General features: G+C 40.3%; 10 protein-coding genes across 10 annotated transcripts; 7 read left to right on the top strand and 3 right to left on the bottom strand.

Annotated features, from left to right (window-relative positions):
- Positions 1 to 2,699: 2,699 nt before the first annotated feature.
- On the top strand, positions 2,700 to 3,289 carry ATC70_007187 (uncharacterized protein; the record flags this gene model as incomplete). The annotated part of the gene is made up of 2 exons (XM_064826451.1): positions 2,700 to 2,702; positions 2,777 to 3,289. The coding sequence occupies 2 exons, from the start codon at positions 2,700 to 2,702 to the stop codon at positions 3,287 to 3,289; spliced, it is 516 nt and encodes a 171-aa protein (XP_064676549.1).
- Positions 3,290 to 3,438: 149 nt separating this feature from the next.
- ATC70_007186 (uncharacterized protein) lies at positions 3,439 to 4,051 on the top strand (the record flags this gene model as incomplete). The annotated part of the gene is made up of 2 exons (XM_064826450.1): positions 3,439 to 3,721; positions 3,786 to 4,051. 2 exons carry the CDS (start codon positions 3,439 to 3,441, stop codon positions 4,049 to 4,051), a joined length of 549 nt encoding a protein of 182 aa, XP_064676548.1.
- A 16-nt stretch (positions 4,052 to 4,067) lies between these two features.
- ATC70_007185 (uncharacterized protein) lies at positions 4,068 to 5,264 on the top strand (the record flags this gene model as incomplete). The annotated part of the gene is made up of 1 exon (XM_064826449.1): positions 4,068 to 5,264. The coding sequence occupies one exon, from the start codon at positions 4,068 to 4,070 to the stop codon at positions 5,262 to 5,264; it is 1,197 nt and encodes a 398-aa protein (XP_064676547.1).
- A 527-nt stretch (positions 5,265 to 5,791) lies between these two features.
- Positions 5,792 to 6,515, top strand: ATC70_007184 (uncharacterized protein; the record flags this gene model as incomplete). Its single annotated transcript, XM_064826448.1, has 5 exons — positions 5,792 to 5,940; positions 6,004 to 6,020; positions 6,103 to 6,226; positions 6,282 to 6,387; positions 6,450 to 6,515. The coding sequence occupies 5 exons, from the start codon at positions 5,792 to 5,794 to the stop codon at positions 6,513 to 6,515; spliced, it is 462 nt and encodes a 153-aa protein (XP_064676546.1).
- Positions 6,516 to 7,848: 1,333 nt separating this feature from the next.
- Positions 7,849 to 8,658, bottom strand: ATC70_007183 (uncharacterized protein; the record flags this gene model as incomplete). Its single annotated transcript, XM_064826447.1, has 1 exon — positions 7,849 to 8,658. One exon carries the CDS (start codon positions 8,656 to 8,658, stop codon positions 7,849 to 7,851), a length of 810 nt encoding a protein of 269 aa, XP_064676545.1.
- Positions 8,659 to 11,417: 2,759 nt separating this feature from the next.
- On the top strand, positions 11,418 to 12,258 carry ATC70_007182 (uncharacterized protein; the record flags this gene model as incomplete). The annotated part of the gene is made up of 3 exons (XM_064826446.1): positions 11,418 to 11,612; positions 11,671 to 11,774; positions 11,832 to 12,258. 3 exons carry the CDS (start codon positions 11,418 to 11,420, stop codon positions 12,256 to 12,258), a joined length of 726 nt encoding a protein of 241 aa, XP_064676544.1.
- Positions 12,259 to 13,127: 869 nt separating this feature from the next.
- Positions 13,128 to 14,376, top strand: ATC70_007181 (uncharacterized protein; the record flags this gene model as incomplete). Its single annotated transcript, XM_064826445.1, has 5 exons — positions 13,128 to 13,198; positions 13,252 to 13,378; positions 13,470 to 14,105; positions 14,160 to 14,252; positions 14,314 to 14,376. The coding sequence occupies 5 exons, from the start codon at positions 13,128 to 13,130 to the stop codon at positions 14,374 to 14,376; spliced, it is 990 nt and encodes a 329-aa protein (XP_064676543.1).
- A 343-nt stretch (positions 14,377 to 14,719) lies between these two features.
- On the top strand, positions 14,720 to 15,914 carry ATC70_007180 (uncharacterized protein; the record flags this gene model as incomplete). Its single annotated transcript, XM_064826444.1, has 2 exons — positions 14,720 to 14,801; positions 14,860 to 15,914. 2 exons carry the CDS (start codon positions 14,720 to 14,722, stop codon positions 15,912 to 15,914), a joined length of 1,137 nt encoding a protein of 378 aa, XP_064676542.1.
- Positions 15,915 to 16,857: 943 nt separating this feature from the next.
- On the bottom strand, positions 16,858 to 20,517 carry ATC70_007179 (uncharacterized protein; the record flags this gene model as incomplete). Its single annotated transcript, XM_064826443.1, has 10 exons — positions 16,858 to 16,962; positions 17,015 to 19,321; positions 19,387 to 19,566; positions 19,625 to 19,725; positions 19,795 to 19,901; positions 19,961 to 20,109; positions 20,180 to 20,251; positions 20,306 to 20,350; positions 20,407 to 20,448; positions 20,503 to 20,517. 10 exons carry the CDS (start codon positions 20,515 to 20,517, stop codon positions 16,858 to 16,860), a joined length of 3,123 nt encoding a protein of 1,040 aa, XP_064676541.1.
- Positions 20,518 to 20,968: 451 nt separating this feature from the next.
- On the bottom strand, positions 20,969 to 22,293 carry ATC70_007178 (uncharacterized protein; the record flags this gene model as incomplete). Its single annotated transcript, XM_064826442.1, has 2 exons — positions 20,969 to 22,023; positions 22,107 to 22,293. 2 exons carry the CDS (start codon positions 22,291 to 22,293, stop codon positions 20,969 to 20,971), a joined length of 1,242 nt encoding a protein of 413 aa, XP_064676540.1.
- Positions 22,294 to 24,999: the final 2,706 nt, after the last annotated feature.

Below are 24,999 nucleotides of genomic sequence, written 5' to 3'. Positions count from 1 at the left end.
TGTGCTCATAAAAGCTCATCTTTCTCCTCTCATGTCGGTTATTTGCGAGCATAATGCCTGACATCTGCCAACCATCATCATTTCTAATATATATAAAAAACGTCGGGATGGCCAATCAGAGATCAGAGACGTAAAAAACTTAAAGCACTGAGTACCGTACAAGGTTCAAAAAAACCACTGGTGAAGCTGGCACTGGGGAGGGAGACTTGGTATCTAATTCAACATTTGGTAACGTTGACCTATAAGGGGGTTTTACTTCAGCGAAACGAAGGTGCAAAACCATAGTATTCAAGCGGCAAATTTAGGTTTTCATTTCCATTTTTAATAGACTTATCAACAACATAACGCATCAGAATTTGCATGAATTAGCTTTACCAAATCAATATTCGTTCTATCTGAACTAGAAATCGCACAGGCCGCAGAAATGCCCTTCCTCCAGAAGATTTCAGCTACTAAGGATGCGCTTCATGCCGTGTAAATAAAAGCTATAAAGCAAAACATAACCAGATTTGACAGCTTTCAAGCCTTCATATCTTGACATGTAGATCTTTCTGAGCCATCGGAATGACGCCAAACAATTGTACTTGAATAGCAGTAACTTCCTGACACCTTTGCTCAACTTTTTAGGGACCAAAAAAAAAATGGCCAAAAATCGACCAAAAAGCATGAGGTACCCCTCATGGCTTTCATCGAAAATCAAACGATCGCGTTTTTCACCTTGAAAATGAAGACTTTTACTATGGTATATCTTGAATCAAAATTTTCCTCTTGATTCAAAGCAACTTCTGAAACCACTTTTATGAGGTTTTTATATGCAAAATTTTGACATTTTGGCCTAAAACCTCATTTCATATTTTCTTGAACTGCTCAGTAAGTTCAGTCAAAACATCTATTTTACTTGGCACCATTGGAAGCGTCTTGGAAAGTACTCAAAGAATGTATTAGGAAGCATCGGATGATTATCACAATTTATATAGTCGAACATCACAGAATTGTTCTGTCAAGTCGAAAATAGACGCAATCTGTCCAATCTTCAATAGAAAAAGATAAACTGAATTTGAATTGATTTTGGCGGCGGCGCTGCTACTGGCTTACCCAAATGCCTTTCTGATGATGTTAATGACGATTGTGATGCTGATTAAATGGGGACAATGAAGTTGAATGAACAGTTGTTTGGCTTGAAGACTTTTTTGGGGAGTTTTGCCTCATAAAGGCGCCTTTTGCAATGACAATATCTCAAAAAAAGCGCTGTAGATCTTACACAAGTCCTGTATTTGCGCATAACCAGCATTATGCGCCATCTTAAGAGCATCAGCAGCAGCAAATGGTATAACAATTCTACTATCAGAATATGGAGATTGTGGTGTATAAATGCCGCATAAAACTTGAATTCTCTTTTACAACGTCTCAATAATAGGCTTTGTTTTAATTTCAGTGTATAAGCAAAAAGATGCTGAGGGAGATATCTCCTCTCCTCCTCCTCCTCCTCCTCCTGGCTTTTATATAACCTTTTACTAATAATTGATTGTTTAAAATTTACTTGATATATCAAAATTTTATTGTATCTGATATAAGATGTCTTTGGCGAGAGTCTGCAGGGCGACATCGTCATCGAGTGTAGTGCGATTGATCGGCTAGTCTATTATATACTGAATATCAAACGAACGCACAGCTTAGCTTACAGAGCTCTGGCGCAATTAAATATTTGCTTCACAGGCAGATACTTGGTGTCAGTTGTGGAGCAGTGGTAAAGCAAGTGTACGCTTTTCCAATATTTCAATGCAGCGTTAGCGGATGTATTTGTACTTATTGAATTACACAATGCTTTGTTTACTTTTTATACAACTTTTTATTGATCAAGCTTGTGTACCTTGTCTTCAGGACATGATAGGTAACATTTGAATAATGTAAAAATAACTGTTGTCTAATATGCGGCGGTATATCTCTTCATCTGTCAAACAGTTATTGGCAACATTATTTAAGGCACCCCAAACTTGTTCTAGATCTGATATATTGATGCCTGACCTGTAAAACCACTTGAAGTATTCCTTCATGAAAGCTGTAGCCATTCTCAGTATGTATTTCTCTTCACTCCACCCTTTCTCGTTCCTTTACACTCTTTGTTTGCGTAGCATCAACACTGTCTAAAACCATTTCTTAGTTGTCATATTTTTGTGTCTTGACAGCTCATATTTATAACCAAATCTATAAAGCGCTACTCTTGTTACAGTATGTATTGATCTGGTCAATCGATGTACCATTACAAATGCTCACATTTTTCTTGTCTAGTTATTTTTTTTTGTCAAATGTCTAGTGTGCGAACAAAAGTAGAGCAAAAAGATCCGTTTACTGGCACTCAAACCAGTCATCCCCCCAAAGAAGAGTCGTTGCTAAAGGGAAGAAAAGAGAATATGAAGCTGTAACATCCGCAAGTGCTACGTCCACATCAAGTTATCAGTCTGTTGTCAAAAGGCCCAAGACATTCGGTGTCTCGCCGCAGCGATTGATGGATAGCTTTTTTCAAGCAATGAGGGAAATCATCGAAAACAAAGCAAGGCCCATCATTGACAAGCCTAGTATATTGGATGTACTCAAGAAAGTATTACTCTCGGTGAAGAGGCTCCCCCTAGGTGTCATTACTACTGCTGAAAAGATCTGTCAATGTGCCAGAGATGAGTTGAAAAATCATCTTGAACACCATGGTACTAAGCAAAACTTTCAGTACTTTCAAGAGTACGTCAAGGATCATTTCGATGCTATTGTGGTATCTTTATAGCCTCAGGCCTCTACGCCTACATTCACTGGTGAAAGTGCATCCATCCCAGCTACACCGGTTATTGCTCCTTCTGACTCTGTAGCGTTTCTTCGCCGCGACCACTCTGGCTTGGACATGGCATCCGACATGTCTTCTGTGTCTGGCGCCCCTTCATATGCAGCAATGTCTTCAATCTCGCATATATATCCATGGTTGAAGCTCCCCCCAGACAATGTAGGATACCGCACTTATACCGTGTCTTTCAAGAGCCTTTTACGAGAGGGTGTGCCTTCCGATCTTGTCGAGTCATTTTTGCAGAAGCTAAATAATGCATTGCATGATGTATCTGACTATGTTATGGACTTGCAATTGATGATATACACATTGATGCTCTCAATGAAGTCCTCGCAGCTCGTAGCTCATAGTGGTAATATTCAGCTGAAGAAAGCTCGTGGTTTCCAAATACAAGGCATCCTCCCAGCAGGCTACAATATGAAAACTAATGTCATTACCTCTGCTCCTCCATTACTCTAATGCCTTGCAGTCTACGGCTTTTTGCAACGGTATCAAGGAATCTTTTCCAGAGCAGACACATTGATTACCTGCATACTGCTTTGTTTGGCCAAAGAGGTACCAAGATCTCGCATACTACATTTGCTGCTCTGTCATCCACCAATGCGCCAATGCTCGATGCTATCGCAAGAGATACGCCTCAACCTGCTAGTGAACTCATGATGGTGGCTCGAGGTTTGTACAAAACAAATCTCGAAAACATGTGGGCAAGTAATAAAATATTTAACAAATCACTGAACAAGCTACTGGAGATTCTTCTTCGCGCGCATCTCGCCCCAAAACGAGAGTCGCATTACTGGGAACTTCAACAAACCAAAGCAAAGAAGCAACCCAAGCAAGTTGTCAAGTCTGACATTTGCTCACAACCTTACCATTCTGCCTGGTCTTACCTCTGTCCGTATTTTGGGCACCAAACCAAGTCCCAACAAGTCAGTTTCCAATGCGAAGAAACCTCTAGATATTGATTGGGATACCATGAGAGAGCTTCAAACCAGAACTAATCAAGCATTGAGGAAGGACATTGACCAACTGGAAACCGATACCAAGGCTGTGTCTGATGAGCTGAAGGCTGCAAACAAGGACCACAAGAAGGAGCAGTATTCTACAAGGATCAAGGACTTGAAGAATCAACGGCACACTGATCGTAGCAAACGCCAAGGAATCAAAGAGCTGAAGGCTCAAAGACATCCCTCTTGTATCAAATTACGAGCCTCCTCCTTCTGACCAACATCTCGATTCAATGGTGTTTTCGGGTACTGATAACGGGCTGGCTGTAATGACAGAAACTATTGGCGTGAATCTGAACAAATACAAATATCACTTGTCACTGCATAATAGATTCTCTCCTCTCACCCATCTCGATGCTGATGAAGGCAATTTGTCTGATAGCACTGGTACCGCTGCTGGTAACGATGGCAATGGCGTTGATCAAGTTATTACGAACGATGCTATTGACAAGGATGAAATTCGTGATGGCAGTGTTAAATGCGATGGAGATCCCAATGGTGATGATGGCGACGCCGGCGCTACTGCTAATGATCGTGGTCAGACAACAACATTTGAGCCTCTGTCAGAGTCATACAAGATGCGTGCTGAAGGTATCGACTTTGGTTCTGGCCAATTCATGAGGCGAAAGATCACTTTGAAAGACAAGAAAACAACAGAAGAAGGAAAGAGAGTTCAAGAGATTGAGCAACAATTGCCGAGATCCAGTGTGTTCAGAGCCAAAGAGGTAGAGGATGTCATATCAAATCTTGATGCACACAGAAGCAATGGCCAAGCATTGCGAGCGTTCTATCATTCAAAGAAGCAGAATACTCTCTCTAACAAGACTGAGCACATTGACAGGCGTTTCCGTTCTCGTTTCGCTTCGCGTGAAAGATCCTTTTGTGCTGGTGTTCGTCCCCAAACGTCACTTGTAATGTTCATTGGAGATCGTGGTCTTTGTGTCGACTCTCGTTTGAAGGGTCATTTGAAGTATGGTAGAAGATGGAAGCCTCGCTTACATTCATCTGTCGCCACTGTGCATACTACCAACGAACACAAGACATCCCAGACGTGCACGTACTGCTTTGGGCCCACCTCTCATCCCACACAAACCACCAAAGCAAAGGATGGTAAGACCAAGATAAGGTCCATTCATGGTGCATTCCTGTGCTTAAATCCTGCCTGTGTGTCCGTTCTCAATCACAGAGCCATTCAAGGTAGAGACAAGACATCTGCTTTGGCCATCGCTGTCTCTGGGCTTTCCACACTCTTATTCAGGCAGCCATTGCCTGTATTCAACCCCAAAACCCAGTCAATCCAACACTGGCACTACCTCCAAGATCACCTCTTTCTGCAACAGAAACGAGAAACGGGACGGCAGCGGTGCTGCATTAGCGGACGCTTGAGTCTTCAAGGTAATAATGTGCTCAATCTGGCACTGCTTTACTAATTTGTCATTTATTATACTCGCAAGATTCAAATTTTCAGTCGGTTATGCTAATGTTGAAAGTAGCAGTGGTGCAAATGTTTACTGAATATTGTTGCAGTGACTCTGTGAATTCTCATGCTGTGGTGATACAAAGATGATCCTGAACCCCATCCATATTCACCGTGATTTGATCTTACAAAAATGAAAAGTTACATATTTGGCATGCATGTTGAAATCTTACAGCATGAAAATCCGTTTCTTTAGAATACTGCTTGTCGACATGTAATATTTCCCCAGTTGTCAAACTGGCCATGTAGTTTCCATATGTTGGTCAACCACAAGAGTTGCTTATAATGTTGAACAAACTTGATTTCTCACTTGTTACATGTGAAAAATTCACTCTTTTTGCATTCTTCCCCATCATGCAAAAAAAAAAAAAAAAAAAAAAAAAAAAAAAAAAAAAAAAACTCACGTATAAATAAAGTATAACTTGGAAGCTAAAATAAAATTTCTTCTTCTTTTTTCTTGTATTCAACTGTATATACATTATGGCTTCACAGCAACCACCTCAACTCGTTTCTAATTTGCTGCTCCCTGAGCTTGAGCGCCAATTGAAGGAAGATCAAAATCTTTGGCCCAATGTAAAAGGTCTCTTTATTGTCACAGTGACAAAGAAGAAGAAGGCTGCTGCCACATGGTAACTATTAACTTGCAGCATGAATTTTTCTCTTGCACTCGTAATAACCCTCTGACTTTATAGGTATCTGCTACTCCAAGGTATACATAGGCTCCATGCAGCAGAAACTAACTGAATCAATGTACATTTGACCAGTGTTCTAACACATTTGTGATACTGTAGGCAAAGATGTGATGCCATTGATCACTGCCTCTGAGGAAGATGCGCGCGTAGGTGTCAAGGGCAAAATCAGAACTGTAAAAGTTCAAGTCGATGATGCAGATCTTTTGAATTTCATCACTGGAGGGTAAGTTGAACAGTTGTTCTATCAATTTCTCTATTCATCTAGTTGCATTTTACAGTATGACTGGTGTCAAGGCCTACATGACCGGAAAGATCAAGGTAAAGGGCGATCTCCTGTTGGCACAAAGATTGGAAGAGGTTTTTGAAAAGCTTGGTGGAAGAGAGGTATGTATTCATCTTGGAGAAGTGCAGGGTAGGATCAATACTCACCCAGTTTACTTATATAGAGAGCCATTGATTTCATCAAGAACAACGAACAAGCTTTAGCAATGACAAACAAATCGAAGTTGTAATCGACGTTATATATTACAATAAATATCTGACAGATTTTTCAGGATTCTATTTGTGCAATACTTGATTTATGCGGTTTGTGTGTAGCATGACACTAGTAACATAATGAAAGGCGATATTGCCCGCCACTTGCTTTACGTCATTTAGAAAGCCCAGGTACAGCCGAGCATGCTCTATGGAATTGCTCTATCATACCAGTAACGTTAAACATCAAACCATAGCACTGTTCACCACTGTCTACTATAGTTTGAAGTCAAGCGTATTCTGCTAAAAGTCGTGTATACAAAATTCTAACTTTCTTATAAAGTTGGCTCGTTAGTTTTAGCAATTGAAGGCTGTATATGGTGGGGTTTATTACACGCGCTCTAATCAACAACTTTTAACTATAGATCTGGCTCTTTGTGATGCTCCAGATCTGTCCCAAATAATGCGTATACGGGCAGACAGCATACTTGCTTTACCTCTTACCATTTAAAAATACAGTGTCTCCAGTGCCAAATGGCGCTTTTGAACTTCTCAATTGGCGTCTTTGATAAAACCCAATTTGCGCTTTCAACTATATACCAATCTGCGCATTCGACTAGCCCAAATTGCACATTTTGTAGTCTCAATTTGCGCTTTTGACAATTTCAATTTACGTATTGAATAGACAAGCAAAAGTCAAACAAAGACTCTTTTCTCTTATTTCTCTCATCACATTCGCAGTAATAACGAGTTTTTATAATGAAGATGGTAGCGAAGCTATGGATTGGGATGAAGGAAGACGACAATCCATACAGAACAGAATCTCTTACTTCGTTGGATCAATGGCGTGCATGCCGGCTGATATTTGAACCAACCATTGATGATCCGGAGAAAGTAAATGCTATAGCAGAATTGGGAAAACTTATAACATCTATTGGGATGAGCAGCAATTGAAAGGTTCAAAGGTTCAAAGAGCAACGTGTTTTCAAAAGCGCCATGGGGGGAGGGCACTGTATATAATATATGTAAGATTCGCATATAATAAAATAAAAACATTGTATAATGTATAAAGATAAACACTAGATGTGTTACGTTATTTCCCACTGAGTTGTGTTAGAATGTATATAGGCATGTACACAACTTGAACCGTTTGATTTAAAAATATTTGTATTGCTCGAAATCCTTTGTGATATTCATGTTATTTGTCACATATTATTTACATCATTTGTGCTATTTATATCAATGATATCACATCCTACACACGACTTTTTTTGCTTCTTTCGACTTGCTTCATTTGACGAGAAGGTGGTGGGCATTGAAGGCAACGAGGGTCTCTCTAAACAGGTATCAAGCCAAGAAAAATCATCGCTTTTATCTGCTTGGGGGGGGGGTATTCACAACAACATTTAGCACAACTTTCATAATCTCGCAGCAAACCCAAGAAGACAAGATGGCGGGCAATACCGTCGAACCAAATTTTTCTACTTTGCTGCTGATCTCGATCTTTTTGCCACGGAAAACACGAGAAACATAGGCAGTAGGTCTATCTAATTCGACCATGGTACATGACAATCCGGAATGTAAAATACCAACTGTACGGATTGCAGTTGATCGGTTATCATAGTCAATCGCTTTGAGCAATACATCCATCATGTCTTTGAGCATTCTAGGCAATTTAATAAATCCTTCCTGCATGAACTTGGTGCCATAATCTTCTTCAATTCTGGGTTTTGCCTCACTACCACCAAACTCCAATGGTAAGTTGTGGCCATTATCATACTGCCGGAACACAAGATCACATTTATGACCGTAGGCCAGACGAGGCATGTTGTTGATTGCCGTTGGGGTGCGGTTTTGATTCATTCTTCTTTTGCTACCAAGGCTAGCGCTTTCACCTGTTGCAGCTTCGATCCCTTTGACCTTGTCGAAACAGGACTCTATCATTGACCAAATATGAGATTGATACCAGGCTTCAGTGTAATAACGATCCATATTTCCGAATTGATATTCCCTGACTAACGAATGTACCACGTGGTTGACCCAATCTTCATCTGCATTTATATCTTTGTCGTAATTAGCACGAAATTGATGGTTCGTGCCTAATGCAGTACGAATCTTTTGTGAGGAGTCAAGATTATAACTGTTTAAAAAGGGTTTGAATTCTTTTGTCGGGAATGGCATTGGTATTCCACACCTTTCTTTCCCCTTTTCTACGACATTTTTGGTCAAACGGGGTGATTCCCTAGTTTTGTGCGGTAGTGGCGCACATTATGGTCTCTCCCATCTCGATAGTTGACAGAGTACATAGTCGCTATGTTTTTCCCTTACCAAGGTTTTTTCAACATAGAAGAATAACGTCAGGAGTAGCCAGGGTATGTGATTTATCACATATACCGAGTCTCTTCTGCTCTCAACTGTGGATGATGGGTTTCACTGACGTGAACGTTTGCTTTGTTGTTGGTGTGGTTCTGATTGCTCTCTCTCTTGCTTGCGGCTTCGGTCGAGTATCTTTGTTCTCTCGTGATAACCATCTGATCAAGTGCTGACAGTACTATCCTTAGTCAAATATCTCCTGGGCTCTTCTCATGAGAACACACTCTTTGCCCCAGTAACAATTCAAATTAGTAGTCATGCCCTTCTTGTCCCTCTTGTGCATACACTTATAGACTAGTCGTTTTAGGTAGAATAGTCTTTTGGTAGCATGTTAATAACATTATAAATACGAGTGGTAGCCTGCCTTCCTCCATACAAAAAATAAATAATTTTTTTTGGTATTCCTTGATTCTTCGAGTTCTTCTGGTGTACTGCGCATAATTTTCGTCGTACGGGTCCATAATCAGCGATTTGCTAGGATGATCTGCAGAACATTGAATCCCAAATACGAATAATTCGTTGTCTACGCACTTCCCGGTAGAGAGAAACCATTTTTTAGAGTTATCCAATTTCTTGAACATTGCTTCAAATTCTGCATTGTGCTCTTCAGCATCTGGACTACTTTGGATATGAGATTCTGGGTCTTGAGATTCTGGGTCTTGAGATTCCAGCATTGCAATTTCATTCTCGACTTCCTTATTTTTCATCGTCTGCTTAAGAAAGCTCTTGTTCACCATAAATTTTTTTCGAGCTATTAAATAAAAATGCTGTTTGACAAGTATGGTGTTCAGGGTCTAGATATTGAGTCTCTATTAATATGGGCAACATCATAAATATATTAGGGTATCCTCACCTTTTCCGGGTTATGTCGCGCATTTCTAGTCCAAAGTATACAGTCTCTATGAACGTCTGTTTTCTTGAGCTTCAGCTGCGCAATATTATTCAACGCAACACGTAAGGACGAAACGCATGATGACCAGTCTTCACATTGAGAGTGTTTAGCAAAGCCTAGTACTGGAAAAGGTATGCCATGTTTATAATTTGAGAGAACCCACTCGGTATTAGAATCATTTATGTTACCAGAAAGATTCGAATGTTAAATACAACCAATGCTGATTAGATTGAACGTAATGAAGTCAAGTGTCAATTAAAAGAAAGTAAAGTGAGGTATTGTGTAAAATACATAATAATTTTGCTATCCGAAGTACACGTCCCTTTCCATTCCTTTCTTTTCAATTTTACCGTTAGGATGAAGATTTACTATTATAGCATTATAAACCTACAGTATGTAGCATTCATTCAGTGGGTATACCACCTACCATATGCCTAGTGAAAAGGTTGTGTTCCACTTTTTATTCTCATTGCTATTGCGATAAGACAATCAAGAGGGTGACAAAAGTACTATCAGGCTACATATATTACTGATCCTACTTTATTTTAGTATTTGATAGTACGATTTAAACGAAGATGGGCATACAATCGACTGTTCAGGACATGACGTCCTAGATATGCTTTCAGGCATATTAAATAAAGGCTGGAAACGGTCTTTCTTGGATGGCTCCAGGAAGTGATCACTTCATTTTGACAGTGCCTTTTATACAGGGTGAAGAGGTTTAAGACACTTCTCCAACACTACCTGTTTGTATATATAAGGCAGATTGTATTCTTAATTTCATGTAATGAAGCTCCAGAGGATCACTAGATAACTAGCACAATGTGACACACCCATTTTAGAGTATCTCTCCTAGCCCAATTGCCTTCAGAAGAATACTACATAGCCATGCCTATTTACAAGAATAATTCGATTTGATCATTCATGAAGGCGTTTCGCTTTACCGAATCCACGGTTGCGCATTTGTGAGTACCTTTTTACCTGCTATTCTCAACTGTACTAATTGGTAATTGTAATAGTCTTGATGATATCCAAAGCCCACGCAATCCATTGTTCTTCAAGAGTCTGGAGCGAACTGCGGCTATTGATTCAGTCAACAAGTTGGTTTTTAGCTGTAAATGATATTATTTCTTTTAAATGATATGTTCCTCTCAATCAAATCTGGATTGCACTAGTATGTTAAATTAGGATATAGGGTTGGATCTATTACGACGGCTGCTATTAAATGAGACGGGATTGGCTCTGTTGTAAATGAAGAAATGGGTCATTGCTGGATTTTCTGGTGGTATGATCTAGCGTAGTCAACATTTTATGCATTACGTTTGTTACCCAATTTGGGGATTGCGGCGAAACCGAACTGGAATGTCATGTCACTCACAAGCACTACAATGGGTGCTCTGAAGTCCATGTGTCAATAGTCTGACCAATAACATGCTGCTTGGTGGCTTTATTTGCTACTTACATTGCTGTCAAGTTGAAACAAATACTCAGTGGCAGTTCTTTTGATTTCCGAGTGCATTTGTCAGCTGGATTATTCATCTATTGACGTTCTGGAGAGTGCTTTAGGCACCACATCCAATTAGTAATATGCTACTTGAGCCAGTATATAAAGCAAAGCATTTGGTTGTGAATATCTCTATTTCAACCATACAAACATAACAACATTATCATAAACATGTCTCAAACTTACGTCGTCACCGGTGCCTCTCGTGGTCTAGGTCTTGAATTCGTTCATCAATTAGCTGCCAAGGGAAACACTGTCTTTGCTTGTGCTCGTAATCCCGATAGCGCTACAGGCCTCCAAAAGTTGGTCGACAACAAGCATGTCTTTGCCATCAAACTTGATGTCGACAGTCATGAATCGATCAAAGTGAGCATAATGTGGTGGAATTGAAATGTGTCCATATCTAACATCTACCTATTTGTAGGCTGCTGCTGAAGAGATCTCGAAAAAGACACCTGAAGGTATTGATGTCTTGATCAACAATGCCGGTATTGATGGTGAAGCGCCTGGTACCGCTGTTGAAACTTTGTACGTTATTCATGTGTATGCTACATCGACTTGTATTAATGTCTTTTGCATACATAGATTGGAAAGCGATTTAGCCACCATTTTCCACACCAATGTCATTGGTGTTTCTAATGTTACAAAGGAGTTTTTGCCATTGCTTCAAAAGCGTGGTAAAGACCATGTCAAGAAGATTGTCAACATTTCGTCTCTTCTTGGATCCATTACGCTCGCTAATCAAACCTCTCCTGCTGGTAGTCGTCCCGCTTACAACATATCTAAGGCTGCCTTGAATATGTACGTCAGGATGCTGGCCACTAACCTCGCCAAGGATAATTTCATCGTGTATTCCAGTCATCCTGGTTGGGTTGCTACTGATTTAGGAGGTCAATCTGCTCCTGTTCAAGCCGTTGACTCTATCAGAGGTCAATTGGCTAAGCTCGAGAGTGTAACAGCCAAGGATAATGGTGGATTCTTTGATTTTGAAGGAAAGACTCTTCCTTGGTAAAGTCTTTCAGCATTACTTATTTGAATAAATTGAATGATTTTTTTTAGCACTGTTGCCTGCATCATATCAAATGCTGTTTCTTTTTTTTCAGGGCGATCGGATCGAATTCATTGTCATGATTCGATATGGTTGCTCCAGATAGCCATTTCTATTCAATACTGATAACAAAATTCCCGAAAAATATTGATACACAACTGCATCATATGCAGTTTGAATGTGCACATGTGCGTATACAAACATTACCGCGCAAGAAAGAACTTGGTTTGCATCTAGTTTCAGCTTTTTCTAAACGATCGCAACAACATTAAAGCAAAGCAAGGTAAAATACCTACAGATCATCATCAGACTAAAATCTAACTTGCTTCCATAAACTGCATGGAAACTAAGTGTTCATTCGGCATTGATCTCGATGTTATATCTGTTAAAACAACAAACATCACATGTGTGTTTTCTAAGCAATTTGCATCGAATTGAACGAGTTTCAATTGCACATTTAGGGTTCGATATCCGAAGAATATAGAGTCTCTACTCTGAAATGCAATATGGACTTTTATATCTATAGAGATCAAGGAGAAGCAATGGCTAAAGCATCCACTTCTCCTTTTTTTTTTCTCCAATCTACGTGGCAGTTTAGACTAAGTCAGCTATCCAACCCTTTGAGTAAATCTGCAACAACCTTCAAAATAAACACAATGAACTTTGGAGTTTCAAAATATATATATATATATAAAAAAAAGGGTTTTCAGAAGTTTGGTTTTGTGTTCAAAAAAGCTTTTTTCTTCTTTTTTTTCGATTTGAATCCTCTTCTTTTATATACACATTACTAGACAGATTGTTTTTTTTTACAAGGGATCATATAGATAGCCACCATGGATAGCGATTTATTTGCCAAATTATTTGGTTATTTTAGTATAGGTTGTTGGATTGTAGTGTTCACTCCGTAGGTTGTTCATCCCAGAGTGTGTACATTTGTGTCAATTTATTCTGTTATAGCCAATTGTATGAAAATTATACAAGAAAGAACACAGATGGTGTATCAATACAATTCTTGTCATTCTGGATTCTAGGAGACATTCTGAATCTATTTGGCATCATACTCGAAAATTTACTATTTACCATGGTATGAGGTTTTTTTTTTTTTTTTTTTTTTTTTTTTTTTTCGATCAAATCATTACAACTCATGACTCATCATTCATTTTTTTTTTACACAGCTCTTGCTAGCTCTCTACTACTTGTTTGCGGATTGTTTATTGATGGGACAAGTCATTTACTACCGCACTGTGTATCCTCAGCGCCATATTGAGGAGGTTGTTGTAAATGATTATGGAGCAGGAGGTTCAAATCTTGTCATACCTCAGCATCATCATCATAGACGCTCTTCCATCTCCTCTTCATCCTCTACTAGCAGCAGCAGTTCAAGCTCAAGTCCTTCCAATGCTAGCAGTAGTGTCAGTGGTCTCAGCCATCACAATGACTATATCAACGAACACACATCCCTGTTGCCTACCAAGATCAACAGCAAAAGTCGCACATCATCTACCACCATCCAACACCACCAACAATCATCCAGAACTCGCACTATTGTCCGTCTCTTCTTTGCATCGAGTATCGTGTCATGGACTGCACTCATGGTTGGCTCTGCCTTGTTCTTCTTTGGACCTGGCCAACACAAAGTAGACATGAGTCAGTGGCATGTAATTCCTCAAACACTGGGCTGGGGAAGTGCCATCTTGTACTGTGTTAGCCGTATACCCCAAATCATGCAAAACTTTAGAAATGAAAGTGTCGAAGGACTCAGTTTACCCATGTTTGTGTTTAGTGTCGTTGGCAATGTTACTTATTGCGTGGTAAGTCTCGAACTGGCTTAATGTGTAGCTATGTATTAAAGGAGTTTGATGTAGAGCATTGTATTGGAATCTACAGATCCAACATACCTGTTCATTAACCTGCCATGGTTAATTGGAAGCGGGGGTACCTTATTTTTTGATTTCACTGTAAGTAAAAATAGGAATCAAGGAGTTGAAAGTGAGTTGTTCATCATTTGTTGTAATCTAGATTTTCTTTCAATTTTACATGTATCGCCAACGCACAGACCTGGATAGCAAGACTACCATATAAATCTATATATACACACACACACACACACACACACACTGTACAAATAAAAATAAAAAGAGAGAGAGAGATGCCCTTGATTGCACATTCATCCAAGGAGAGAGACAGGAGAGAGTTGCACCATATTTCATGTGTGGATAAAATGACGATGTTTCATCCGATGCATATTTGAGACAAAACAGACATGCAATGGGCGTTTTATAGAGACATCGATCTGCAATAAATAAGCATCAGTTGATCATGCTGATCCTTCTGCTCGCCTGTGCCGTATATAAAGGCTTTCTGTTGGCATCAGGTAGTTTTTCTCACTTTCTTTCTCTCATTATACACGCATACACATCACATCATGAACCAGCAAGTAACTTTACCACCCATCAAACATGTCTTTCAGGGCTTGTTGAGCTCGAAACCAGCAGATTCATTGCACCGTAAGTTGCTGCTTTGTACATGGCACAACACACATACTCATGATTGTATCTACTGTAGAAAAGCACCATTATCGTCGCTCGTCTGCGGGCATGGAGTCTGCAGTGGAAGCAGTTCGATCCTTGCAGCAATTATCATCGGCATCAGCTGATGCACCTTGCTTTCATTGTTCACCTGCTCCTGCTGCTCCTTCCTCCTATTCTTGCTGCACAGCAGCTCATCACCACCATCATCATCAACAACAACCCATCCATACGCAGCTTGCAACATCATTTGCAGGACATCGTCGAACTGTGTCAGCCTCTGTAGAAGCACCGTATTGTCATGTATCCTATCCACTGGCTCCTCCTCCTGCTGCTGCTGCTGCTGCTGCTGCGGGTGCTCTGTCTGATACATGCTCTCCTTATTCACATTATCCACACACCCACTCACATTATCAGCATCGATTCTATGCACCTTACGCTCACGTTCATGCTCATCAGCAGCATCCACCAGCACACTACTTTCCTCGCCGTGCAAGAGCACATACCACATCAGGCTATCCACCTACCATGCTCTATCCTATGCATGCTAATCAGCAAACATCAACAGCGTACAGCACAGCGAATGAGATGCAAACACCATTCTCGCCTCCTTCTTCTGTCTCTTCTTCGTCAGCACCCGCATCAGCAACCACAATGCCAGCTAAAAATAGCTCGAACGTCAACAACCACAGATACCATTGTCATCATTGTAGAAAATCCTTCTCAAGACCTTCCTCGCTCCGTATTCACATTTACTCGCACACAGGAGAAAAGCCATTCAAATGCCACTATCAAGGATGCGGTCGTAGTTTCAGCGTCCACAGCAACATGCGTAGGCATTTAAGAGTGCATTACTACCCTCAACAGCAACAGCAACAGGCAGGCACGAGCGCACACATGAACAGCAGCATGCGGTTACCACTGGTACCATCCTCGAAAAGTGCTAATTACAGTGACGAAGAAGAGGAGGAAGAGGAAGACTGCAAGACAAAGGACAAGGAGGAGCAAAACCATAAACAACACTTAATGTTGATGAGACAACAAACAGACTACCACAACCAACAACAAACAATGTGCTACACTAATGTATGATAAACATGACATGACATGACATTTATATTTATACCACTACCATCTTGGAAAAAAAAAAGAACATATTCTCATTATTCTCATTGTTACTATTATCATTACTACTATATTACTATTGCTGTTCTCGTAAACATTACCTCCATTATCAATTTATCAAATAAAATCTCATTTTACGAAATCAAGGGGTCGTCTGTGTAATGCAATTTCTACACATCCAGTGTGTATAAACACATACACACACATGTATACGCCGCCACACCTGTGCACGCAACATGTCATGAAAATCAATTTATTACATATGAAAGATCTACGCACCCAGACTCACATTTGTACAAATTAAAAATGTGGCAATGATCAACAAGGGAGAGACAAGGAAAGAGACACACAACACAACTGATCATTACACATAAATATTTACCAAACACTAGCATATGTGTGTTGCGAGAAAAGGGGAGAGACGAAACTGGCCACACACACACACTCTCTCTCTCTTTCTTTCTCGCTCTCAATTACGGCATGTCATGGTTGGCATATAAAATGCAATCTAATGAATGATTTTCCTTACCATCATCATGCGTTGCCAAGGTGTGTCACCTAGGTAATTTAGCGATGATCGTCAATATGAGAGAGCACAAAATGCAACATGTCATTTGACTGACATGATATTGTGTAGTTTGCAGGATGGGCGGATCACCTTGTGTCTTGATTTTTATACGTTCCAGTAACCAGAGATAATTAAGCTAGGCAGTGATGCATCATAAAATGGTTTGTTTATTGAAATCAGATAAAAGACTAGTGGAAAACCCGACTTTGAATAGTGAAAGAATGCTTTATATATTTATATAGTTTAGAGAGAGAGACAGTAAGAGAGGTTAATAAAGAAAAGAAAAAAAAAAAAGAAAGAGAGAAAACATGTGTGTAATGATGGCATGGATGAGTGGTTGAACTAACGACGTTTTGATTTAGTTGTAGTAGTAGTAGTAGTAGTAGTATTAGATGTGGCAACAGGTGTGCTTGATTTAGATCTACCACCTTTACTCTTTGGTTGAGGCTACATTAAAACGTTAGATGCATGCCTTCTTTCGCAACCACAACCTCCTTACCTTCTTCTCCTCTGGCTCCTCGAATTCAGCATTTTCCTTTTGAATCAAACTGATCAAGGTATTACAACGTCTAGCAACTTCCTGCGAGGTTCTGGACTTTAAGAACCAATCGAATCTAAAGAGTGGGGATTGCTTGATTTCGCGACGAATATTGTCATAGACATTTTCAGTGCCATAACCATACTTTTCGAGCATCACAACCAAAAATCGATCTTCTTCTTCTGTGTAGTTCTTGCCCTTGGTAGGTTGAGTATAATGAATCTTGAGTTGCTGCAGAGGGACACGATGGCGCTGCACCTTTTCAGTGAGTTGTCCTTGGATTTCAGCTTGCTTTTCTAATTCGCTCTCTCCCTTTTCAATCTTGGAAATGTGTCGTTCGTAGTCAGAAATCTCCTTGTAACGAGACCAGAACACTTTGGAGTACTTTTTAACGTCGTCTAATGTCTTGCCTTCTAATTCAGTAACAATAGATTCTAAATCGTTACGTCCGTACTTGGCACAAGCGTTGATGAAAATGGCGAAATCCTTCTTGCCCCAGTTGGAGAATCCCTGAGCATGCAGATTCTTGCGCTCTTCCTCTTCCTCCTCAGTGAGTGGTTCAGCAGCATCAATCTTCTTTTGCTCCTCTTCTCTTTCCTCTTCCAGTTGTTTGATTTCCTCTTCGGTGGCTCCTTCTTCGGGTGAAATGGGAGGAAGCTTGTAACCCAGTGACTTTCGCAAGTAGAGTGTATCACGCTCGTTCAATTCAGAAATACGAGAGGGGAAGAACTGGAAGTCCTCCACGTTGTATTTCTTGGGACGAGGTGCTTTGGTAGAAGGTGTACGAGCACTGGTACGCAAAGCTTCCTTGTAATAATCATCCACAGCATAATTTGCCTTTCGTTCTCTTTTAGCAGGACCCAACCATGACAAACCAACAGACTCAGCCTTACGCTTATGACTCCAATCTTCACCATCCCACTTGTAAGCACTCTCGGATGAAAAGTTCTTGAGGTCGTCGATTTGGAGGTTGGAGTATTTGCTGTTCAATTCGGCAGTACGTTCCTCACCATGGCGCAAAATCTCATCAATATTATCGTCAGCAGCATCATCGGCAGCGTCGCTGTCCTTGAAGATGTTCTCAGCGCCATGTTGAATCATGGTAAGCAAATCCTCCTTGGAAGCAGCAGCCTTTGCCTTGGCACCAGCAGACATACGGCCCTGTTGAATAACCAATTGATCCAAACGCAACTTTTGAGCAGCACGTTCGAGCACCTTTTCTTCAATGGCATTTTCAGTGACAAATCTAAAGACATAGACTTGCTTGGTTTGACCGATACGATGAGCACGATCCATGGCTTGCAAATCAACTTGGGGGTTCCAATCACTGTCATACAGAATAACTACATCGGCCGTAGTTAAATTGATACCGAGGCCACCAGCACGCGTCGTCAACAAAAAGATGAACTTTTCGCTGCCAGGCTTGTTGTATTCGTCAATAGCGTCAATACGGTCTTCTTGGCTGGTTTGACCATCGATACGACAGTATTGGTATTCCTTCCACCAACAGTAATCTTCCAAAATATCAAGCACACGACTCATCTGACTAAACAAGAGAACACGGGAGCCTTGGGCCTTGCATTTCTTGAGCAATTTATCGAGTACCACCATTTTGCCAGCATTATCCACCAAATGCTGATCTGTAGTGAAGGGAGGTCCAGGCTCAGCGCCGTCGAACAGATAAGGATGATTGCAGCACTTTCTCAATTGCATGACAATGTTGAGCAAACGAGTCTTGCCTTCGCGCTTGTTGAGGCCAACACCGTTGATAGCATCAATATCCTTTTCCAAAATCTTTTGATACCATTGTCTTTGCATAGGAGACATGCGCACATAGACGTTCATTTCCTTCTTGGGCAACAATGATTTCTCCACATCAGACTTGATACGGCGCAACAAGAAAGGTCTCAATACTTTGTGCAGTTGCTCCACCACCTTTTCTTGATCGCCACCTTGCTTCTCGAACCATTCATCAAATACTTCTGACGAACTAAAGACATCGGGAAGTAAAAAGTTGAGCAAGGCCCACAATTCATGCAAGTTGTTCTGGAGTGGTGTACCGGTGATCAACAGTCGATTTCTAGATTCCAAAATACGAACGAGTTGTGAAAGCATGGAGTTTTCGTTTTTGATACGGTGAGCTTCGTCGATAATGATGTATTGCCATTTGACTTTTTTGAATTGTGATTTCTCCATCAAACAGATTTCGTAAGAGGTGATGCAGATTTCAAATTTACCAGGAATGATGCGTTCCTTGATCATTTTGGCCTGAGAAATAACAAAAATTTAGTACAAGCAAAACCTTATTTAACATCTTACTCATCACTACGTACTCTGGTGTCCTTGTCACCGTGAAACACAAAAGCATCGAAATCAGGCACCCACTTGTTGAATTCGTTTAACCAATTGTGCAAAGTGGATTTGGGAACAACAACTAGATGTGGACCCTTAACACCACGCACATGCTTCAAGTAACCCAAGAAGGAGATGGTTTGCAATGTCTTACCCAAACCCTGTGTGGATATTGTGTTAGTCCATCGTCTACGTAAGCTCCAGCACCATCTGTATTACCATCTCATCAGCAAGAATACCATTGATACCGTTCTCAAACAAGGAGATCATCCAGTTCAAGCCTTGAATCTGGTATTCTCTTAGTGTACCTCCTGTGACGTCTACGACGAAGGTAGAGTGTGAGTCTTTTTTTTTTTTTTTTCACATTAGAGGGCATTGTATACACATACAGGCAGGAGATTGCGTGAATACGGTCATGTCTTGCTCATCATCGCCTTGCTCATCCTTCAAGATCTCCTCGTCTTCCTCCTTTTCAGTCTTTCTTCTACGTCTTGATCTACGTGTGACATGTCAATAGTGTGTTCATGGCGCTTGCTACATGTTGATAGAGCTCACCCTTCTCCTTCTCCAACCAGCTTTTGCTCCTCTTTCTCTTTCAAAACTGCCTTCATAGCATCGTCTTTGACTTCAGTCAGGTTCAAGAAATGAGCGAATAGCTCAGTTTGTCCCAAGAGGTATCTATAACGCCTGACACGAGTTTCGTACTATACATGTGTGCGCAATTGGATTAGTTGGCGTTGCTAAGATTCAAAAAAAGCGTAATACAAAACGTACAAGAGAAGGCTCCTTGAATGTACGAAGAGGCGTTGATTCTTTGGATGATGCTACTCTTTGGGAATCCACATCCTAGTTTGATGATAAGTAACCATGTCTCAAATAACGCGATTTCTAATTGCTTACAGAATCTGCTTGTGATGTGTTATCGTCCACAACAGCAGGGTATGCCTGTATCAAAGATGTTAGTATACACATGGAGTGTCTATGACAACGATAGTACGTACAACATCTTGATGAAGGTTGTCTTGTTGATCGACTACCATATCCTACATTGAACATGTCAGCTTGCTGGCTATGGACGCTTCATATCCGCATTTTACCAGTGATTCAGGCATACCAAAAAAAATATTTTTAATGATACAAAATAAAGGAGAAAGCGAAATGCTTCTATGATGTTGAAAGCAATTTGATGCTGGCTTGTCACAGTTGCAAAAGAAAAAAAAACGCGAGACTGTTCTTCATACGAAATGTACCAACATGGAACGTGTAGCGATGCGATCTACAGAGCGAGGCTAGTAGGGTGCGCGCTGAGGTTTGTGCTATGCGTATTTGGAGATATTGGAGCCCAAGGCAACTTTTAGACTAGCATTGGATGGTCTTTGTCGCCATGAAGCTCGTATTTTACTCAACAAAATGTTGAAAGTGAAAGGCATGCCAACTTGCTCTGCTTAAATCAGTTGCTTTATTGAATGAGATAATACTATATACATGGAATGTTGAATAAATAAGAATATGCTATTTTGGATATCATCGGTATCTTTGGGAGGGTTGAATCAGTTGGGATAGTTATCCAGTAATGCCAATTCTTAAACTATTAGCAGGAGTAGAGTTTGCTGTGCTTATTCGGCTAATAGAAGTAGCACGGCTGCTGGCATTGGTATCCAATGTAATGTTGCTAAGATAGGCAGGCGGAATACCATCGCCATCGTATGCAGGCAAGAACTCCTCGTCGTTCTGGTTCCTGGGTTGAGGTCTCAGGAAATGTGGTTTGCAGTTCAAACTTGCCCTGTTTTCTACAATCGCCGAGTATGATTCCAACTGTCTAGGGGCCCTAGTACCAGCAGGCAGGGTACCAAAGATAATGGGCATATCAAACAGCTTCTTCTTGACATGGATAGGGCCATGACGAATCTTAACAGACACCACCAGCTTGTATTCGATTGTAAGATGTGGCGAATAAGTAAGCGTGGCGGGCAAATCCTCTGGGCTTGGCAGGTTGAGCTTCATGGACACAGTGCATGGACATGCAGATGGTAGTTTCGGATGATCGTAATGTGCAATCATGGTGGCCTCATTTCTGGAAAACGTCTTGTAATTGATACTATAGTAACGCTTGATATACACACGGAGCTGAGATATGGGAAAATGTTCATCAGAGAGGTTGTCAGAATGGAACTGAACTGTAACAGGCACAGATTGGTGCTTATCATTGATATTGTATGCAAGGCGAGGTACTGAAACTTGTGCTGTGATATGGTTGGTTAGCCGATGTGATTCTGTAAAGGCATGCAAATTCTTGATAGGGATGGTTTCGATGATCGGTTGGAAACAAATAGGCACCATTTTGGATAAAATGGGCGCAGATTCTCCTGCTTTCCTCACAGAGACGACCATGTTGAAGGCAGTTGCTATCAGATGATGGTGGAAAGTAGGTGGGTAGTTTATAACCGGCATTTGACATACAAATGGGAAGGTATAATCGCCTGCTTCTAATATCGGCCATGCATCTTGTGGTATATTCACAGCAGAAGGTAAGCCCCACAAGACTGTGCGTACTGCAAATAAACGATCATCTGTGGATTTGGATTTTTCCCAGCCCATAGCATCGTAATTGACTCGCTCTAGCGTGTACAGAGTGTCAGTATATAGTTGCTTAGCAACGTCCATGTCAAGTTGCCTAGCAACATATTGACGACAAACATACCTGATGCTTTAAAGACGAGCTTGATGTGATGGATTGGCATAGGGGCTGATACCTTAATCTGTACAATGCCTTCGAATACTGAGCCTGGATGACAGATCACTTGGCCATGTTCATTTGTGTATTGAGGATAAAATAGAATGTTGAAATCAATGTTGGGATGTTTCGTTCCCATTAGCTGAGCCATCATTTGTTTACTGTTGCGAGGACTACGTTTGTCGCAGCCTTCTTCTTTGAATAGTATGGATAACAAAACTTGTAATTGTATTAAAGTTGATGAAGAATTGGTGTTGTTCTCGCCTTGTATTTGCGTGTATATTGCTTTGTTGATGTGTTTGTATACAAGGTGAGAAATAAATAGCAAAGAAAAAGAAGATCTTATCTTGAGGCCATTTGGGCGAAATAAGCAAAGTTTATAAAGCAAATCAAAGTAGCACAAAGTCAACTGGTGATCCTGAAAAGGAAAGTTGCGTACCAATATAGAAATAATTGTCTATTTGAAAGGAGATGTGATGATGAATATTGAGCTCAAAGGGAAAAAAATGTTTACGAAAACTAAGCTAGTGAGTCTTAAAATATCAACATAAACATGCATTCATGAACCCAATGCTACATGGCAATTCGATGTCTCTATATAGCCTATACCAAAGGTACAGTACTCGATCAAATTTAGAGCAGTGTGCGACATGGTAACAAGAGGTCAATGGATAGGTTGGAACATCGTCAAGTGATGATGGTGGTATCAAATCATAGTAAGTAGATAAACTATCTCGTAACCGCATTGGATAGTTATATAGCACTACAAACGGATCTGCATTACCATGCCATATTGCCAATTACAAATAGCTTCATATTCTACTAAAATGTCATCGTGTAACTTTTTGTTCCAGATCTTTAATGTATGAATTAGTTGTCATAGCCAATCATAACTCTTTATTCCCCCCCTCTATCGCTATAATGCTTGTTCATGAGCAATTCCCACAACTAATAACTAGTGCCGTTTGTAACTGCATATCTACACTTCGTTTATAATAAGCTTATTTTTAGCTTCTCAGGAGCCAGGATGTACCGTGTGATATGTTTTCATTTGATTGACTTTCTTCAGAATACAAGCAAACCCCAGAAAAATGGCTGTTACTGTGAAGGTGGATGATCTTTATATCATCATCATTAAGGATTGCTAATCTACACCCAATCATCAAGACCTGCTTCATTTTAACCGGAATTCCGGGAGAAAATGCATTCATACCATGTCTCGAAGGAACAAAGGTAAAAGAAAGAAAAAAAGAAAGAAAAAAAGAATCGCATCATGTAAACATCTACATTTGACAGCTCCATTCTTTTGTAGAAAATCTCCTTTTGGTTATCATCATTTCCCCTTTCAAGTTGCACATATAGTTCTACATTTGAACAATGCGGTTAATGTCGTCCCGGATTACAGTTTGTATACAAACGTAGTTTACACCACGTTTAGTGCTGTACGTGTCTATGCAGATGACTCATCTTGTTTATACACATCTATTTATGTATCTCCAGTCGCTCGGAAATGTCATTTATGAAAGAAACCACTGACTGTTACTGAAACATGAGCATCCAGTGATGATGATTGAACCAGTCGAGGTTGTGATGGACATTATGCCAACGGTCAATGCCAGTTCATCCCGCTTAATACAACACATTATATATAAACGTAGCACAATTCATCGGATAAAATAACGTGGGCATGTTCCCCTACATTCGGATTACAATGTCATTGCCAATTTCCAGCTCTGAGGTCTAGATTTACAGTAGATATTATATATTACTCATCATACGCCTGATATTTACATGCAGCATCGCATCGCACCATCGTTGTGAGACGTCCGAGTCAATGGAGATAGATTGACTTTCGAATATAGCTGGAGAAAAGATAACCCTCCAAGTCTAGTGTACCATTCTGCTACAGATAACCATGGTAGAAGACCATTCTTTTCTATTAGACGCATTACAAACCGTGAGTCATGCTTGACACAATCTTTGGTAGCTGTTGTAATACGCATGACTAGATATTTGGTCTGTAGTGTTGTTCAGTAGTTCGTTCATGTATGCATTTGACCCTCGTTGCACCTCCGCCTACCAATGCCAGCGTAATGGATTTCTTCTTGACAAAATTTACTTTCTCACAGCAGACTATACATGTAAAGCAATACCTATTGGATTCTTGAACGGTCGTGTGTGCATCTGAATCAAAGGCAGTAAATGCTCATTGCAGATAATTCTGTAAGACATACGTCTAGGAGCATTTGATCTGCGATTGAACAAGCAAAAGCGGCCCTTTTCTTAAATATTTCCATTATCCACATGAAACTATACACATAAAATTTTCAACATCTGTAGAAATTTTCAGTTTCAAGCTAGTGAAAGCTGTCCATCGTGTATTGACATTCAATGAATAATACCAATCTTTAGTAAGAAAGGAGCCCTCTTTAACACCCTTTCTTTACACTCTATAGCCTGCTACTTGTTTAACAGCAAAACTAGCCTTGGACTGACGTTTCCAAACTTTTGGAAATTTAATTCCATCTATGATGACTGAGAGATTAACAAATGATTGCCAGTACTTTATTGCAGAATGTCCATTGCATGCACCGTAATAAAAAGAAGAAGCTCGCCCGGATAGCAATACATGCTTTTTAGTTACTACGCAAACATACTGATCTCATAAACGCGAACAGAAAAAGCCTCTTATTATCAACAAACTAGCGTTATATTAGAATGCATCGTTGCCATTTGTGGAGGCATTGTTGTGAGTTCAAAAATAACCACATCACACGGCTCTCTTTAAATGCGCAGCACGCCTAGAAACAAGAAAAAGTTGCTAAAAAACTATACTCAACTGGTTCGAACTAGAACAAAA

This window comes from Mucor velutinosus (assembly GCF_035048745.1).
Source record: "Mucor velutinosus strain NIH1002 chromosome Unknown tig00001549, whole genome shotgun sequence".
Taxonomy (NCBI): domain Eukaryota; kingdom Fungi; phylum Mucoromycota; class Mucoromycetes; order Mucorales; family Mucoraceae; genus Mucor; species Mucor velutinosus.
Note: the sequence above shows the minus strand (reverse complement) of the source record. Positions and strands in the feature narration are given on the sequence as shown.